Raw genomic sequence first — 19,992 nt, 5'->3', positions numbered from 1 at the left:
TTATCCAAATTAGATTATCCAACTATTTTGAAACAGTCCACAATGAGCAGGTGAATTTGTAATAGTTGAGGGTATCATGTTTGGGTGTAAAAGTGCTTCTCAGTCTTTTTAAGCAAAGATGGGTCATGGCTCATCACTTTGTGCCAAAATCTTGAGAGAATTGTCAAACAATTAAAAAATAACATTTCTCAATGCAAGATTGCAAAGCATTTATGCCTTTCATCATCTTCCATACATAATATTGTCACAAGATTCAGGGAATCCAGAGAAATCTCAGTCTGTGTAGGGCAAGGCAGTAGACCTCTGTTGAATGTGCCTGACCTTTGAGCCCTCAGATGGCATTGCACAAGATACCATCATGCTACTCTGTCAAATACAGCCACATGTGCTCAGGAGTAATTTGGAAAACCATTTTCACTGAACACAGTCTGACACTGCATTAAGAAATGCCACTTGAATCTCTGATACGCAAGGAGAAAGCTTTACATCAGTTCTATGTGGAGATGCCGGCGAGTTCTCTTGGCCTGAGCTCATCTCAGATGGTCTAGAAGACAGTGGAAATGTGTGCTGTGGTCAGATGATTCCATGTTTTAGCTTGTTTTTGGGAGAAAATGGACATCGAGTTCTCAGTCCCAAAGACGAAAGGGACCAACCAGACTTTCACCAGCGACAGGTGCAAAAGCAAACATCTGTGCTGGTATTGCGGTGCATCATTGCAAACGGTATGGGTAACTTGCATTATTGTGAAGGAACCATTGACATGGAGGCATGTATTTGGATTGTACAGAGACATAAACTGCCATCAAGATGACATCTTTCCTGGGAAGCAAGACAATGCCAGGCCTCATTCTGCTCGTGCTACAACTGAGTGGTTTCTAGACACTCTGCACCATAGAAGGGATATGCCTGCCTGTTTACTGCAGTCCAGATATGTCTCTTATGGAAAATGTATGACACATCATGTAAAGGAGAATCAGGCAACGATGACCACAGACTGTTGAACGGCTGTCTTGTATCAGACAAGATTGGGCAAATATTCCACTAGCAAAACTCCAACAATTAGTATCCTCAACTCCCAAATGATTAAAAAGTGTAATTAAAAGGAAAGGTGATGTGACACAGTGGTAAACATGTCTCTGTCCCAACGTTTTTGGGGTGTTTTGCAGCCATCAAAATCAAAATTTGTTCATATTTACAAAATACAATTATGTTGGTCAGTGAAAACATTGGAAAACTTTACTTTGTACTTTTGTCAGTTAAAAAAAGATTAAAAAGAATGAACAAATAACAGATTCTTGATTTTATTGAATTTTACAAAATGTCCCAACTTTTTCTGATTTGGGGTTGTAGCAATGAAAATCATATTAATTATTATATAAAATATAAACAGTAAAAAGTGAATTATGAATTGAAATGATGAAAATACAGTGTAAAAAAAAAGACCTGTTCACTTCTCGAATGTTCTTATTATGGTGGCCACAGAGAATCTGCTCAAATTGGGTTGAACTCTTTGTCCTGCCTCACTCATTGTCATTCCATGGGCAAGAACATGGACTATCACAGTAGCTCTAATTTCATCTGAAATTACTTTTCTTGGCCTTGCTCTTCCTCGACCTCTTCGTCCACCACCTCGTATACGGCGGTGCCATCTGTGCACCTTGAACTGGCTTATGTTTTGTAACTTCTGATCACATATTAGAAAAAAATGTGAACATTTTTGAATAATTGTGTGCGATAAACGATAACAGCTGTGTTTCAGCTGTGCTTAACTTTTGCTCTCCTGTGTTTAGTGTTTTGCAGAACAAGTTCAATACACTGCAAATTGTGTTATAGTGAGCGAGAATTGTTTAGAGTTTTGCAAAAAACATGCATGAGATTTGCAAACAGTGTCTAACTGCCTGAACTTGTTCAAGGTTTTGCAGAAAGAGTGATTTATTCAACAGATTGGGTTAGGCTATTGAGATCTCTTCCTATCTTCCTCATACTCTTCCTCCTCTCCCATATTGTTTCCATCTATTGTTGGTTTCAACATTCAGTGCAACATTTTGAATACATACATTATACATTCAAAGTGATTTTACAGCGTTTTTAAATGTGTCGAAACTATAATTTTAATAGTGGACCATAATGTTTAGACAGACTCAGTTTTGCTACGTTTGGGATGTTAAAAAAATGTTTAAATGTTTGTTCAGCTGAGAGCAAAATTATAAGCCTAAACCCTAAATTTTGATAAAAGACTGAAAATCCATCCAAATTCATTTAGGAACTTGTGTGAAACATTTAACAACATTGTAAGTATACCGAATATACCAGGAGGAAGCGACACAACTTTTTTAATTCAAATGGCACACTTTCCCATTAAAAATAGCACTACAAATGAGTTTGTCATTTGCTGGGGGTGGTGTATTGGAGTCCCAATTAAGTGTTCCAAATGCACAAGTGTCTCTGACGTGTAGTTGAAGACTAAGTCAGTGGTTCTTCTAAATATGATTCTGACCCAAAAATGGACTGAATTTTTTTTTTGAAAAATAAATGGTAACAAATGAAGACCATGCTTATAATGAATTATAGCCCAATTTATACTTATTTATAAGTATTAATATTCTATAAATATATTTATAAAGACTCATTAAGACCTATACTGTATTATAAGAATAATTATAGTTACATTTATATTATTTTTATAATTACTATAGGTCATGCATTTGCTTTTTCAATGCACATGCTCATAATCCATTATGCACTGATTTATAAATGATCAAATATAAAATAGTTCCAGAGACACTTGTTTGCTGTACCAATTAGTTCTCAATTATGTATTTAATTGCTAATGTTTGCATTAGAGGTCATGAATGCTAATTTTGATTTGTTAAAATCTATATCTCCTCAGCCATATGCAAAGTATTGCTTATAGCAGTTTGGAATTATACTTTAAAAAATATTGGTGTAGTGTTTTGCTAGTATGTGATAAAAAAAAAAAACTGTATTAATGATTTCAGTTTTTATTATTATTTATTATTTTATTTTTGCCATATTTTTATTATTGATCTTTATTATTTTAATACAGGAATTATTGTTCATTAGTTACATTTACAAATAACTTAAAATGTATGAGCACATCTTCATGATTTCTTAACCTTTGCTTTAGGAAAACTGCATACTGTTTTCAAGTTTTTATAAGATTAATTAATTAACAAATTAACAAATTAATACTTATAAATCAGTGTATAATGGATCATAAGCTTGCGCATTGAAAAGCAAATGCATGACTTATAAGTAATTATAAAATGTGACTATAACTTAATGCAGAATAGGTCGTAATGAGTCTTTATAAATGTATTTATAAAATTGTAATACTTACGTATAAATGGAGCTATAATTTATTATAAGCATTGTCTTCATATAAAGCGTTACCAAATAAAAAAATACAGCTATTTTTTTTCTCTAATTATATTTATGTTTTGATTCAAACCTTACATTTTGATTTAATATTAATAAGAAAAGTTCCCAAATATATAAAAACACTGTACATTCAAGATTATTTATTATAAAGACCATACACTGGATTTGCATTATTAAATCATGTACAGTAGGCCTACATCGATTCCACAATAAATGAAGTAGGCTAACACAAACACACAAATGTAATTTGTTCATGTAACTTTATTATCATTGAATTATGGTATTTGTTTATATATATATATATATATACACATTAATTATTTGTCACTTCACTGAATAACAGTTTGAACAGCACTTATTAGCATGCTAAATGCTAAGTCTTTTCCTTAAAGGTGCAGTGTGTGATCTTTAGTGGCATCTAGTGGTGAGGTATGAATTGCTACCAAAAAAAGTTACGGTGGCCGACAGGAAAATATATCATCGCCTGAGACAGTAGAGAGTAGCCAGTTCAGCAATGTGGTTTCTTTACATGGATAAATTAAGAAATGATGTTTACTTAAATATTCTGTAAAACTATGTTATCGCGAATATTATTGTTACTTGTTCATCATTGTGTCAGTGTTTTAATCACTGAACTAAGCTTGCTTCCTTGCACGAAGAGCAACATAGAAACGAAAAGCATTTGTTCGTTTAGGGCTACTGTAGAAACATGTCGGCGCATTTCAATGTAAGGGTATCCGCGGTGTATGTAGATAGAAACTGCTCATTCTAAGGTAATACAAATATAACGGTTCATTAAGTAAGGTCTTTATACACCACTGAAAACTTATTTTTCAAGGTAGTGACGAAACATATAAAGTACATACAAAGATACTCTGTAGCGTAAAGTAGCTATGGTAGAAACATGACGAAACAATATGTCGACCTCCATTGAAGGGGGTTATGGAGATATAAATGTCTCATAATAAAGACATAACGGTTCATTATGCAAGGTCTTTATACACCACTGAAAACATAGTTATGGATCTTATATTGCATTTCTGTCAATAGATTCAGAAATATTACACTATACACCTTTAAGGAAAGTAGCAAAGACATTGCTTAATTCGGAAATGCATATACGACTTTTCCTTTCATAGAACGATATGTACAAAAAGTAAGAGTAATATGCTAGTATGCGATTCTGAATTCAGTCACACTCTTCATGTTTCCATCCTCAGCAAGCAAAAGCTCCACTCTTCATCACAATGGTATCATTGAAACAGTTCTAAATACAAACATAACTAAACAAGAAACACTTTCCATTCTCGCTTTTCTCTACTTGCAGAAAAATACAAAAAATATACATGATTTAAACATTCAACAGTCCCATGCAAAGCAATTTTGTTGTGTAGTTAATTTTTTAAAATTTCATTAGACAAAGAGAGAACAGGAAAATATCTTTGAAAGACCCTGATGTTAATTCAGATGTCTTTTTTTTTTATACAAACAAACAATAAATAAATAAATACATTTCTTTTTAATTTTGTTCAAATGGAACAAAACAGGATATATTGATTAGATCAATATAAAGATGCATTTTAAATAAATTACATGGTCACTTCACTTTGTGTGTGTGTGTGTGTGTAACATTAAGATACTGCAGTTAGGACAGTTAAGTAGGCGTGTCAGCTTTTAAGGGAAGTGAAAATGCTCACTTTTGAAAATACTTTTGATTATGTAAAAGGAAAAGGAAATACAAGGAACTAAAATGTTAAATTGGGTCACCACTTGGGTCACACTGAAGCAAGAACAACTAAGAACCATATAGGAAAAGTCTCTACCAGGCACTCTCATTGTTTTAAAATACATCTGTATTTATAAGTGTCATTTACTTGAAAAACCATGTATTCACATTGCTTTACCTATGCATTCTAATTTCCCATAAATATATGAAATCAAAAAATTCACAAGAATAAAAGCAAAAAGTCAGGGACGTAGCCACGTGTGACCAGTGCCAGCCCTGTTGAGCCAGCATTTTGACCACATTAACAGATTACTTTTCTCCATTCAAAGAACTATGACACTGGCACAAAAGCCATAGCCATGTACACACTCCAGCTGAACTTACAGCCGTCACTTCCCCTCTTAATATGGAAAAATAACAATCCCAAAGATACCTAATAAATGGACATGGAAACAGTGCAAGAACGCTTGGCGAAGCAGCTTTATGAGCATGAACATTGTGCATGGGAATGGAAAAAACTTAAGGTTTAGCGCAATGAAATTATCAAATATATTAGGACTTTATACGCTTGCTCACTTACGCCCATATTCTGATGAAGTTATTATATGTAGTTAATAGGCTACTGTATGTGGTAACAAAATTCTTTCTGTGTCCAGATTTGACTGTAACTATAATTAAAAAACTGACACTTCAAACTAACTTAACCAATTAACAACAACAAAACAATCTCAACTTTGACAAATGAAAAAGTCCTTAATAATGTCTAAATATACATATACATATCCAAATGCAAAAATAAACCAAATGTACCATGTCTGAATCCAATATAATACAAATGATAAACTGCATAATTTAGTGCTAAATATTAAATACCATAAAATCCTCTTATAGAGCCACTATTTATTTCTGTTTTCCCTTGTCCCCCTGACTGGTTCTTGGTCCTCTCTGTCCCACCCTATTTATAAATCCAGCAGAGATTGAATCACTACACTCTAATACCGATTATAAGTTATATTTATTTTATTACTAATATGATGATAATTTGTGATAGAACATTTTAATCAAACTTTTTGTGTTTGTGTTGTGTGTGCGTGTTGTCATGGGGCCAGTGTAGACCTTAATCACAACCAACACTGAATGATCTTTTTTAATGTCATTCAGTATAATGTGGTCCATGGTTAAGAGGCTGTGTAAAAGAATCACATAAGAAACCTCTACTCAAATAAAATCATACACTGAAATCAGACACTGATACAATGAAGAACGCAAAGGTCAGAAAAAAACTAAACCAAACAAAAAACAGGTAGGCCTAACAGTGACTTCATTTCATGATGTTATTTCTTTTTTCTTTCTTTTTTTTAGAAAACAATCCTTTTAAGAGATGTTCGAAAATATGATAGAAATGTCCATTAGCTTTGACAGGGTAACTTTAGAAATAATAATAATACATAATAAACACGGTTTGAGTGAGGCATGTTCTGAAAGCAAATGCCATTTATTTAGTGAGCATGCTTACAAAAACAAACCTGTGCAAAGTCTAAAAATTTAACGGTGGGTTCAAACTCCTAATTCCATCAGTCAGCAACATTTCAAAGACGGTCAGTAGCCTCTTGATCTCTTATTTTCAGTGGATCATACTGTACTGTATACTTTTTACTGTATACTATAAATTGACCCTTTAGATACACTACATAGTGTGTTCTGTTACTTAACCCATATAAAGTCTTTCATATCAGTCTACAACAGTTCAAACAACCAGTGGGTGTTCTTGTTCTCCTCTGTAAGGAGGCTCGAGTAGCGGTCTCAAACACTTCACGAACCCCCTCCTTGGTTTTGGCAGAGCACTCCATGTAGTCACAGGCATCTATGCGAGCAGCCATTGTGTGCCCGTCCTCTGTTCTCACGGGCTCCTGTTTCATTCTCGACAGCTCACTTCTTACACTGTGATCGCTTCGCAAGTCTTTCTTATTTGCCACCAAAATGATGGGCACATTAGGACAGAAATGTTTCACCTCCGGCACCCACTTTTCTGGGATGTTTTCCAGAGAGTCCGGGCTGTCCACTGAGAAGCACACGAGAATAACATCAGTGTCCGGATAGGACAGGGGTCTGAGGCGGTCGTAGTCCTCCTGTCCCGCCGTGTCCCATAGAGCCAGCTGGACTCGTTTAGTGTCCACTTCAATGTCCGCGACGTAGTTTTCAAAAACGGTGGGCACGTAAACCTCAGGAAATTCATCCTTGCTGAAAACGATTAAAAGACAAGTCTTTCCACATGCTCCGTCCCCAACCACCACCAGCTTTTTACGAATGTTCGCCATAAAGAGTAACACGAACTGAAAGTAGAGGAATAACTAGTAAAACTGTGTAAGCATGTGTCAACCTTTATAAGCACTCTGTGAGTTCCTAATATAGCAGTCCAATCAGTGTGAGGGAATGCCTCTGACTTCACTCTCTTTCCACATGAGTCAAGTGTTTTCGGGACGTTTTTTTTTTTTTTTTTTTTTTTACTATTTCATTAGAGGAGTTACCCAAAACAACGCTGTGGGATAAACATGGGAGTCGGAAGCAAAAAAAAATGTTTTTTTTTTTTACTGGAGTAGTGTTCCCGAAAGCCAAATAACTAAAATCTCTATGCAATAATGAGTGAATTGAATGAGTGAGAGCCTAGCCTAAAAATGAAACAAGCGTAAATCCGACTATGCGTGCATCTATCATAAATCAGAGCTTAGCAAGAGTAATATCAACTCAAATAGGCTGTAGCTACTATGTTCTATGATATGATATTGTTGTATGTATATTTAAATGATTTAAGCCTTGTACACTGTACAATATGATAGGCTACTCGAATGAATTGAATAATCGCTGCAAGCGCGTTAATTAGGCTTTCGCCGAGCCCCGCGCCCCTTAGTTACTGTTGCTACGTCCGACAAACAAATGGTCAAACACGACCAGCGCGACAGTACCCGTGCGTGTCAGTGACCTTTTTTGGGCAAATACCTCCGCGATATCCTCCAGATCAAGGCAAAAGGGGTTACAGTACGCAGTGGAGGGATATATTCAACATATAAAAATACGGAATGAAGGAGACACGACTACTATCGAGGTTAATGCTTACCGGTCTCAAGCGAAATCGGAGAAACCCCATGACCTGTACATCAAATGCAGCCAGCACAGCCTTGTGGACCAGTCATGCTCTTGCACTTCCGGGTAAGTTCTCTTTCATATGTTATGGTCTATTATTGTCTATTGCGAGTAGCTATTTTGTTAAAATACAAGGGTATGTTAGCTAGCTAAACCTACATGTGTGTCAAAGCCATTTAAAGCTACAACTAACATTTCTCTGTTGTTTTGAGAATAGCCGTTTTGAGAATCAGAATGTTTTATTTCCATTGTCGATGGAAAAGGTGCATAACAGATAATATAATACAATGAAATAGATAAAACAAAATATAAGGCATTCAGATATCCATTTTATTTTATAATATTATCTGTTATGCAACTTTAACTAAGCCAAAGCTATTTCCTAGTTGTGAATTGTTGAACAATGGATATAAAACATTCTGATTCTGAAAACAGCTAACACTAATAACATAACTAGTAACATTAATAACTAATTCTACTTCTGTAATTCTTCTTAATTTAGTTCACCAGGGTTTTGCTCTCATATTGTGGGCCTGATGCACACTGGACCTGTGCCGTGCCAGAAGTGATGACATCTCCTCCACAAGCCAGCCCCAGCAATGGCACAAAGCCAGGGGTAAAAAAATTACTGGACAACCTGTGAGTAGTGTGGTGGCAGCTAAGGCCAAAGTCAACCGCAAGCGGAAACCCATCATGTCCAGTTACGTTCATGTATTCTACATCAACACCTTTATGTACCATCACACTGTTCTGAATATTTTTCTGTGTACTGTCACATGATAATACTCAACAGCATGTATTGTTATAGGAAAGAGTTAGGGACAGAAGTACATGGTCTACTGAGGGAGATGGCTGATGCACCCATAAGCTACATAGCTAATGAAGCTGCACCAGAGGTAGAAATTGAAGGCAGGAAATATGCATTGGGGTGCGGTCTAAGCCACCAGGTAAGATGAACAATCAAAGATGTACAATCAAAGATGTAAACAAACCAGTGAGAATCAATAGTAGCATTACTTACTGTTGTAGAAAAGATTTTCCCTCACAGGTTTATTGGGATTTCAGTAAAATCATGAAGTTACAATTTTAAATGGTTTTACAATCTAAAAAAAATAAAAAATCATTAGCCTGACATATTATCCACAGACACAAAAACACATTAAACAAGGACCAAACCACATAGTATCCAGAAATCTGTTTATAGGACTTTACTATTGCATGCTTACAAAATGCAGTAAAAATAACAGTGAAATCATTTGTAATATATCATGTAGCAATACTTTGTTTTCATGCTTTGCTACTACTGTCCCTGACTGACTCTTACTTTAGTATGTGTGGCTGGAAGTTGAAAGCATGCTTACCACATACCAGATGTGATTTATAATCCCTAACCGTGTGTTAGGAATTTTGCCTGACACTATCTTGAACTTTTTTATTTTAGCGATGGCCCTCTCTACATGGACCCTGTGCTTTGCAATGCGCTTTGTCACCAGCACATCCCCAGCTGGCATTTGCCTCTCAGACCTTGAAAACGGTGGCAGGTTTAACTTCAGTCCAAGTGCCTGCACCTCTTCCACAATTAAAAACCCTTATCAGCCATAATGCCATCCCCTCTTTGCAAATAGCCACTGTCTATAAGTTTCTCTAGTAGCGGGAGGATTCCACGCCTGACTATCTCCTTGTCTGACATTGCTCCTGTAAACAGGGCAGATGAAAAAAATCACAGCACCACGGGGGTCACAGGCAACTAGTGATTTTAGTGTGTTTGTACTTTTGTAGTTTGAATAGCTCTGGCTTTGCAACACCAGTGATGTTGGCTTTTCTATTTTTAGCTCTGTGCAGTCTAATATTGCATATGTGGTCAGTTACTCTACTTTGTAATTTTCTGGCATGTTTTGTGTTAGGACGTCTCTATGAGGCCAAATTGGTAATTCACCCAATACATCAAACATATAATGAATCCAAGAATTGAAAATATTACTTGCTGCTTGCATGTTTATATTAAACCTGAAGGCAAGGCTTTTAAGTCTTCGTTGTTGCGGAGTTTCATTAAAACAAACAGCAACTGGGTACGGAGGGGCGTCTCTGCTATTTGCCAATCATTGTGCTTGTAGTTTAGGGGTAGATGTATTTGAGTGGTGTGTGGATCATTTGGAATGTCAAATATTGTGCACAGTTGATTGAATTGTTCATATGTAAACCCTGTACTGTATTCCAACATCTTGTGGATTACACTGCTTTGAAGAAGTTCAGGTGTTAGAGTTTTCTTTTTAAATGTGCCAATTTGTGCTTTAAGGCTTTTTAATTCAGTTTCTTGTAAAGACAATTGCAATTTAATGTTGTTGTTTTCTGCTTCCAATTCCTTCTCCTATCAGTGCTCTGACAGGACTGTTCCTCCTCAGGCTCCCTTTCCAGCTGGCATCCAGGAAGAGGGGGGTGCTCAGGAATCTCTGTAAAGAAAAATATGTTTGCACATTAACGATTATAATTTATTGTTTTCACCTTTTACAGCTGCCACTGGTTAGTCAAATTGGAGAGCCTTGTGTTGACCCTGGAGCAGCTACAGTTAGACAACCATATGACCTGCCCAACTTTCCCCTTCCATCCCAACCTACCGGCTTCTGCACAGTGCTGAATGAAAGTGCCATGCATCATTACACAGAACTGAGCATTTCTTTGCCTGATTCTATAGCTCTGGAACAGGAGACCAGAGAACAGAGCACAAACAACTTATGGTTTAACGAAAGGTCTGGCCGAATCACATCAACTTCTTTTAAAAGAATCTGCTCTAGGAGAGCTGACCATGAAAAACTAGCTAAAAGTTTAAAGAGCGCAGGATCAGTTCAAACTAAGGCCATGAAAAGAGGCATAGAACAAGAACCATATTCTTTGGTTCGCAGTGTTGAGCAAGTTACTTTAACATTGTACTATATTCTATATTATTCTATATAATTTTTTTAACTGAGTTACACTACTAAGAGCAAAAGTTAAACTGAAAATGGAAAAGAATACAATTAATACATTTACGCCAGTAGTAATGTGAAAAATGCGTTCCACTCACCACTTTCAACAGCATGTTGTTGACTCTCTCCTGCATCAGTAGTGGAGGTGGAACCGGAGGAGGCATCCTGCACACAGACTCTGCATCTGCACACACGTTTTATACATGAGGATCATCCCCATTTAACTTATTTACAGTAACATATAAATGTAACATGTTGATAAGCACTTTTACCATTATTAACATACATATTTATAAATAGGCCTACCGTTTTTTGGGCGACTTTCGACAGCCTCCAAGCTTCTCCTTAGTTGGGTTAGGCTCTTGCACAGCACTTACGGGATTGGGGCGCTATGTTCGACTTTGTATTTAACTGACGAAAAATAAAGTTGGGGAGCTCAAAGACCCAACACAACAGCAGCTAATGTAGCTAGCGTTAGCTAACATGTTAACTAATGTTGGCTAAAGCTAAAGGGCTCGTTAAACTTAGCTTAAGACAGTAGGTTAACATTCTGGCAATGATATCCATGGTAATCATAAATTTGGTCCAATTTGAGTTCTTGCCTCTAGTTAGTATAACGTTAGATCTAGACAACATGGTAAGTTAACTTGTTAGCTGTTAGCCTTACCTTTGAGCATACGTAATTATGCTTCGTAATGTTCGACACATTTAACTGGGAGTGGGGCCGTCCACACTGTTTGATCCATTATAGGCACCGCTCACGTTGTGTTTTCGGCTTTGGGAACAGAAAGAACACAACTCCTCCAGAAAATCTCTCGGGGTACCTAGTGTCCGATTTACAAACGCCGTGAGCGCACCGCTTCACCATCTTGCTTGGAGTTAATGTTTGACGGACCTGCTCACATATTAATACAATTTAGCCCATTGGGGGAAACATTGCCTTGGCGCTCATTGAAATACACGCGACAATCATGCCGAAGAGGTGCTGTGTCGTTTTCTGTACCGCCAATAAACAAACAAATTATGAATTGAAGTTCTACATCCTTCCTAATAAACACACAGAACCGGAAAGAAGGACAAAATCGCTACAAGCAATAAATAGTAGTGTAATACTTCTGTGATGTTCTGTAATACCTCTATAGTACTTCTATATTAAGACTTTAAAATTATTTATTGGTGTAGTAAGGTGATAGCGGGACGGGGGGTGTAGGAGCGCTTGCCACATGTTCCAGGAGTGATTTGAAGAGCTTCGTTTCGCAAAAACAACCCGTGCAGCCCTTGTGATTCCTAAAAAGAAGATTGGTTAAAGAGGACTAATAAACGCCAGTATCAGCGTGATAATTGCTGTGGCTGCGAGACGGGAATAACGTGGAGAAACAGCGTTCGGGACGAGCCATGGACTGAAAAGATTGAATAGAAAATTCTTGCACTACAAATATTTTATGTGACTTACAAAAGGAACTGAGAGACTTTTTAAAGAGAATGTCGACGCCAGTATCAGCGTGATAATTGCTGTGGCTGCGAGACGGGAATAACGCGGAGAAACAGCGTTCGGGACGAGCCATGGACTGAAAAGATTGAATAGAAAATTCTTGTACTACAAATATTTTATGCGACTTACAAAAGGAACTGAGAGACTCTTTAAAGAGAATGTCGAGACGACATTTATTTTGTAGGGGAGTGTGACAGTGTGAAAACTTTTGTAGGGGAGTGTGACATTCGCTGCAGTTCAGAATGCAGCGAATGCAGCCCTTGTGATTCCTAAAAAGAAGATGGCTTAAAGGGTTAGTTCACCCAAAAATCCGTTCCGTTCATCCGTTCATCTTCGGAACACAGTTTAAGATATTTTAGATTCAGTCCGAGAGCTTTTTGTCCCTCCATTGAAAATCTATGTACGGTATACTGTCCTTGTTCAGAAAGGCAATAAATACATCATCAAAGTAGTCCATGTGACCTCAGGGGGTTAGTTAGAATTTTTTGAAGCATCGAAAATACATTTTGTTCCAAAAATAACAAAAACGACGACTTTATTCAGCATTGTATTCTCTTCCGGTTATGTTGTCAATCCGCGTTCATGAGTCCCCTGACGTAAGACGAGCTGACGTGTTATCTGCTGTGCCCGAGCTTCGTTTACAGTCTGAGGGAGACGCACGCTGTAAACAAAACAATCTTTGCAAACATGTCTAAGGATTTCGATTTTTAACCAGACATATTTATTTGAACCACGGGCGCACCAGATAACACGTCAGCAGCGTCTTACGTCAGCAGCGTCACTGGCCTCGTGAACGCGGATTGACAATAGAACCGGAAGAGAATACAATGCTGAATAAGGTCATCGTTTTTGTTATTTTTGGAACAGAATGTATTTTCGATGCTTCAAAAAATTCTAACTAACCCCCTGAGGTCACGTGGACTACTTTGATGATGTCTTTATTGCCTTTCTGGACAAGGACAGTATACCATACATAGATTTTCAATGGAGGTACAGAAAACTCTCGGTCTGAATCTAAAATATTTTAAACTGTGTTCCGAAGATGAACGGAGGTTTTACGGGCTTGGAACGACATGAGGGTGAGTCATTAATGACATAATTTTCATTTTTGGGTGAACTAACCCTTTAAAGAGGACTAATAAACGCCAGTATCAGCGTGATAATTGCTGTGGCTGCGAGACGGGAATAACGCGGAGAAGGGGCATGGTAGCGGGGGGAAAAAGGGTACCGAGTACCCAGGGCCCGAGGCAGGGGGGGGGGGGGGGCCTTAGAAGACGCCGAGCTGAAGTCAAAAGGGTACTACAGTACTACTATTTGGTACTACACCCCTGACGCGGAGAAACAGCACGTGCTTTCTCTGTGGACAATTCGGCACGACTGATTCCTTTCCCTAGACCCCTGGGCGGGGTCTTGTTTCCTGAAAAAGGGGGAAGTGTTTTTATTTTCTAATTATTTCATGTGTGAGTGTCTATGTTGTAGTTGTGAGTTTTAGAGGTTGTATGCTCATTGCTTCGTGTACGCGGGGACCGAGGACGTGATGAATTTTCCACTTGATAAACTGATTGCTGTTTGATCACGATTTCTAGTGTGCTGTGCTGGGGATAACCATTGGAGTGCAGTGCAGAGGCGGTTTCAGACTGCGCTCAGCAGGGGGGCATATATTTTCAATGGGTGGGCACTAGGTACAGTGGCGGCCTTAAGCATCTGGGGGCCCGTTTCAATAACTAATATGCGGCCCTACTACCCACATAAACATAGAGCAGAAAAGGCAAGGATTCCTGTTGGTTTGCGTCAATTGTATATTATTTTATTACGTGCACTTTCAGCTTCATGAACAGAACAGGCAAGCTCAACATATAAATAGCCTAATCAAACCTTATTTAATTAAAACTATATACAACAGACAGCGTTTTACGTTGGAATAAGCCTCGCCCTTAAATTACTATTATTTGAAGTTAACATATAGCTACGTAGACCTATACACCACAAAACTAGTTGAGGACGTTATTTAGTTAATCGCCTGTCGTGAGTGCAAATGCAAAGTTGCAAAGCTGATTTAATCATGGTAAAACTGAATTAATTTACAAAATAGTTTATTTGTATTTCAGCACTTCGCGAATGGACAGCGACTCTTAAAGTAGCACGTATAACGCGTTCTCGCGCGTTCATGTTAAGTGCATTTTTGGAAAACGCTCGTGGAATTGCAGAGAGAGCATTCGTAACCTTGCACGTAGAGAGCGCTCTTAAGAGCTAAGATACATCGTTATCGGGAAACCCGGCCCAGAAACTTTCGTTTCACAACTTCGTAGCTCGTGGTCAATCTACCTTGGATGGATTAGACATGGCTGAAAATCAATATCCTACGGAGAAAATGAATGGGATTTTGCTGGTCTGTTGAGGCCCCCCTTTAAAGGGCGGGCCGGGGTCCGTTTCAATTGAAACGGGTGAAACATGCAAGGCCGCCAGTGACTATGGGGACTTTTTTTCGAGATATCCTATATTTATTATTGCTACTGCCTTTTCTGTATTACCATGAAGTGATGCAACCCATACAATAAACATATAAACCATTACACATTGTTGCAAGACGTGCAACTCTTAAGAAATTTGGTTAAATAAGGGTTAAATAGCCCTATAAAAAATTGCAAGACCGACACTTACCACAGCTTTATTATAGCTAACGAACATACACAGTGTCATACACACTGACAGGATAGTAGTTCTCCACGGCGGGAGTGACATTTCAGGACAATGGACAGCGCAAAAACTGAACTAAATAGGCCTACTAAACTATTACTCTCATCACAACAACATAACGTGACAACACAATATAGTGAACTTTGACAGTACATAATGCCAGTTAAATACACTAACAACCGGTCAGCATGAAACTTTTAATTTAACTTGCAGTTAGAAAAGCTGAAGACGCCGCTTGTGAGCTGATTGGAACTTCCTGAGAACAGCGTCCTTCCATGCACCACAACACTTTTTTGTCAAGTCCTTCTCGAATGCAAGTTGAACTAGTCTGGCCTTTCTTGTGTGAAGCATGCTGCTTCTGTGTTCTGAAAACACATTTTTGAGCGTGGAGAACGAATTTTCGCAGGTCGCGGTAGAAGCACCAAATACCAAAGCCAGTTGGAGTGCCGTCAACACAGTGGGCATCGCCTTAAGCGTTTTGTAATGTTTGGACAACAGTCTCTGAACTGTCCATTTCTCCTCTGAGTCGTCTTCCATTTGGGACTGGAGAAATCGACGTGCGACGCAGAACTCCGAATCCACTATCTCCACTCCTACAAAATCCATAATGTGTTTGAGTTTTTTCACATCCAGAAACACTTTTATTTTCTGGGTCAAGAGCTTCCAATGCGCTTATCAGCTTTCCATTGCGCTCGCTGAAACGCACATCCATTTCTCCAAGTACGGCATCAATCGCACTGAAAAAAAGTCTCTTCAGCTCTGACTTGTCGTTATTTGTGTCGTTTTGTCCCACACTCTCCTCAAGAACGTACTCCTCCAGGTTCCTGTTCATAACACGTCTCCTTTTGCTGGGTTGTTGTATTGGCTCGTTTTTGTTAGTAGCAGTACTCCAGAGCTCGGTAAATGTATCGTCACATCTCAGATCACGAACACAGTCTGTCGCACTGTGCACGAGTTTCACTGCATTCAGTAGGTCCATTTCCTTCGCCTGTAGCTGTTTGTTAGGCGAGTCCAGAATCAGTAATATCTTGTGCACACTATGTCCAATGAACACAAAGCTGTGCTCCTTTATCTGGTGTAAAAGGCCAGTTGCCAGCACTTTCACTTCTGATCCAAAGGCCCGAGAGCTGATCGTCTTTGACAGTAACGCAATGATATCCTCTAAGTTTTTAAGGATCACAGAGACCGTTGCTAAATGGCCTGTCCAGCGTTGGTCAAGGAGGCGCTTCAGGGTATCACCTTTATAGTGAGTGGAAACGGTGGGCTTTCTCAGGAAATTATAAAGCATGCCACACACATTAAAGAAGTCACCAATTGCTTCTTCAGCCGACAGAGCATGAACGACCACAAGGTGCAGCTGGTGGTTAAAGCAGTGGATGTAATGGATTTCTCTGCCAAGTCTATCCTCTAGCAGTTTTTGGACTCCTCCGTGTTTCCCAGACATGAGGGATGCACCGTCATAGCACTGACTCAATATCTTTGCACTGCTGAGCCCTGCTTTTTGAAGTTCTTGTAATATGGTGTCAGTGAGTGTCCCTGCGTCCCCAGCTTCTGCAGTGTCCATGGTAAGCAGACGTTCTGTCACCTTACAACTGTCCTCTGATATGAACCGAATGACTATTGAAATGTTCTCACACCCAGTGATGTCACGAGTCCCGTCAACTTTGATCGTGAACCACTGCGAGCCTATGTCACGTACAATAGCATCCGTTACGACACTGCTCATTGCCTCAAGTAGTTCGTTTTGTATTTCGTGACTTGTGTATGTTGCGTTGCGAGGTATTGTTTTCACGACTTTAACCAGCTGCTGGTCTTTTCGGAGGGTGTATTCAAATAGAGAAAGGAACAGTCCACTCCCCCCCTCTGACATACTATCAAAGGCATCTAGCTTACCTCTCAAAGGTAGTTGATTTGTTGCCAAAAACTCCAAAATGTCAATAAGGGCAGACACGTAGTATCGGTTCCTTGAAAGCTGCTCTATGTTAATCAATTTGGAAATCTCTGTGTCCGTCTCTGTGCGTTTCCCTCGTTCCCTCCAAGCGGCAAAGCATGTCAGGTGCTCTTTGGAAGTGGCATGTTTATGGCAGCCTTTGTTGGATTCGTTTGCATGCTTCCAGTTGCAATATCCCTTTGTGGTAAAAACTGAATCAACATATGCTGTCGCTGACCGAAATTTCCTACAAGGAAAACAGAAAGCGCTGTCTGTGTTCACAGAGTATTCCAGCCAGTCTCTCCCATGGTACCACGTACTCACAAATGAGCGTTTTTTCCCATTATAAAGGCGGCTTGGATACTTGTCCCGTTTCACCTGGTTGGGCTTTTCGTCACCGAGATCTTCAGGTGGACCTTGAGGTGTCGGAGGGTGACGTGGGTCTGGTCCAAATGTAGTGGAGCTGGAGCTAACGTTACTGGTTCTAGTTTGGGAAGCTGCGATGTTAGCGGCCACGCCGGCCACGGAGTCACAAATGTTAACCGGGCTGTCGTTGTCTTGCTGTATGGGGTCAGCAGAATCGTTAATCGGCGTGAAACTTGAAGGAGAAACTGTGTTTTTGAACCATTTCCTAATGTCCATTTTTGAGGAGTTTTGAATGCAGCGCGCCAACTGAAAATCATTTCATTCATGTATTAACGATTTAACGTGCGTGATTGGGGGGGCGGCAGGGGGGTTCCTCACAGCGCCACACTGGTCTTATGTTGGCTTTATTATATTTTCAGATAATGGACAGTTTGTAGACATATATTTTTAGTATTTCTCACTGAAATGTGAATTAAATTACACTGATATTTTTTTGTAAATTAATTCAATTTGGGGGGGCATAAAATACACTTGGGGGGGCATTGCCCCCTAATGCCCCCCCATACCGCCGGCTCTGGTGCAGTGTAGTGACGTTTTGGAGGGTTCACTTGGGAATCGCGAGTTGTCCTGAGCGTACCAAGTAGATGTTTGGTCGAACCTCTTTCAATGTGTATTTATATGATGGTAACATTTTTCTAAATCAGATTGTCAATAAAACTATATTTTTCCTTATAGTCCTGTGTGGTGATGTACCCTCTGTTCTCCATAAATTTGGTTAAACCTCTTTAAAGTACTAGAAAGGTTTACTACAGTATTCTAACTGTTAGAAGGAAGCTCCGGTTCCCATAGGAACCCTGAGACTCGCGCTTGGGACAGCACATGCGCATTGGCTCGTCTGGCCTGAAGTGAAAATTAAGTGTTTGGTGGGACACTGAATGAACCAGGTGGAATGGATTGAGCAGCAGCGTGGAAATCAACGCTTTAGCTAAAACGTGGAATACGCTAATTTCACGCAGCCGTTATTTTGAAATCGAAAGCGAGGCTCCGGTGGGAAGAAAACCGGAAGTGTCGCCTTTAAACAATACGCCTTCGCATTCGCGACTCTCCTATGATTAATGTAGAAATTAGTTATTCTAAAAATGTACATACATTTCTTTCATACTTTAGACTATTTACAGTGAAATTCATTTATATATTTTTTTTCTTTCAGAAATTAAAAAAAGAAGCAGGAACGAACTATATACATATCCTATATATCAACATCGAATAGTGTAAATCGCGGCAGCAGCTTCAGGTTGGTAGTCCAAGGCATTGTTTATCTTTACTTCTGGGGTTCTTCCCACCAGAGCCTCGCTTTTGATTTCAAAATAACGGCTGCGTGAAATAAGCGTATGGAGTTAAATTGGGAGTGGAAAAGAGGAATGGATTTGACTGACTTGTGGTCTGAAAAGTGAACAGACATATGCGCTGAATTAGAGACGGTAGAAGTGAGTGGGTCCAATATCATTGGTCTTAAAAAGGGGGTGGGTCTTCTTGTCCCATCCATATACAATAGTTCCGACGCCCACGGGGATAAACACTGCAGTAAAACATATATTGATACTCATTTTAGGGATAATTACCAGTAAAAAGAAATTCATTCTCCTACAACATTTCATGTCCATCTAATAATTTTTTTTCACATTTTCTTATTTTTAGAACTCCCCCAAGGCCACACACACAAACATACACAGAGAATAGTCAAGACAATATCAGTCAATTGTTGTACCCCTGAGAAGGGGAAGATGATTAAAATCACAGAAAACTCGCACTCGCTGTTTCTCCACTGCAAGCTTTATGTAGAATGGAGAAATCCCGCGAGCTCTCCCCCTAGTGTTCACGCAGACCAGAAGATTCGATCGTCTAACTTATCGTGCCAATTAACTGATCACAGATAAACTCAGAATAACTCTAAACTACACATTTATATTGTATAGACTTTTCTACATATTCAAAATAACGAATATATATTGTAATTATATATTATAGTGTACACAGACTTATTCATTTTTAAAATACACATGTTCCTTTTCACACTGTCACACTCCCCTACAAAATAAATGTCGTCTCGACATTCTCTTTAAAGAGTCTCTCAGTTCCTTTTGTAAGTCGCATAAAATATTTGTAGTGCAAGAATTTTCTATTCAATCTTTTCAGTCCATGGCTCGTCCCGAACGCTGTTTCTCCGCGTTATTCCCGTCTTGCAGCCACAGCAATTATCACGCTGATACTGGCG

At 38.8% G+C, this 19,992-nt stretch overlaps 1 protein-coding gene and 1 long non-coding RNA gene across 2 annotated transcripts; both read right to left on the bottom strand.

The window, feature by feature from the left end:
• Positions 1 to 6,604: 6,604 nt before the first annotated feature.
• LOC143729404 (rho-related GTP-binding protein RhoB) lies at positions 6,605 to 7,493 on the bottom strand. The gene has a single exon (XM_077220633.1). The coding sequence runs from the start codon at positions 7,444 to 7,446 to the stop codon at positions 6,856 to 6,858; it is 591 nt and encodes a 196-aa protein (XP_077076748.1). The 5' UTR covers positions 7,447 to 7,493; the 3' UTR covers positions 6,605 to 6,855.
• A 1,771-nt stretch (positions 7,494 to 9,264) lies between these two features.
• On the bottom strand, positions 9,265 to 11,620 carry LOC143729405 (uncharacterized). Its single transcript, XR_013199996.1, has 3 exons — positions 11,539 to 11,620; positions 11,331 to 11,416; positions 9,265 to 10,719 (listed from the first exon to the last, which is right to left on the bottom strand). It is a non-coding gene; the product is annotated as an uncharacterized LOC143729405 (long non-coding RNA).
• Positions 11,621 to 19,992: the final 8,372 nt, after the last annotated feature.

This window comes from Siphateles boraxobius, unplaced genomic scaffold, assembly GCF_051911475.1.
Source record: "Siphateles boraxobius isolate OS27281-9 unplaced genomic scaffold, OSU_SipBor_1 8, whole genome shotgun sequence".
Taxonomy (NCBI): Eukaryota; Metazoa; Chordata; class Actinopteri; order Cypriniformes; family Leuciscidae; genus Siphateles; species Siphateles boraxobius.
Note: the sequence above shows the minus strand (reverse complement) of the source record. Positions and strands in the feature narration are given on the sequence as shown.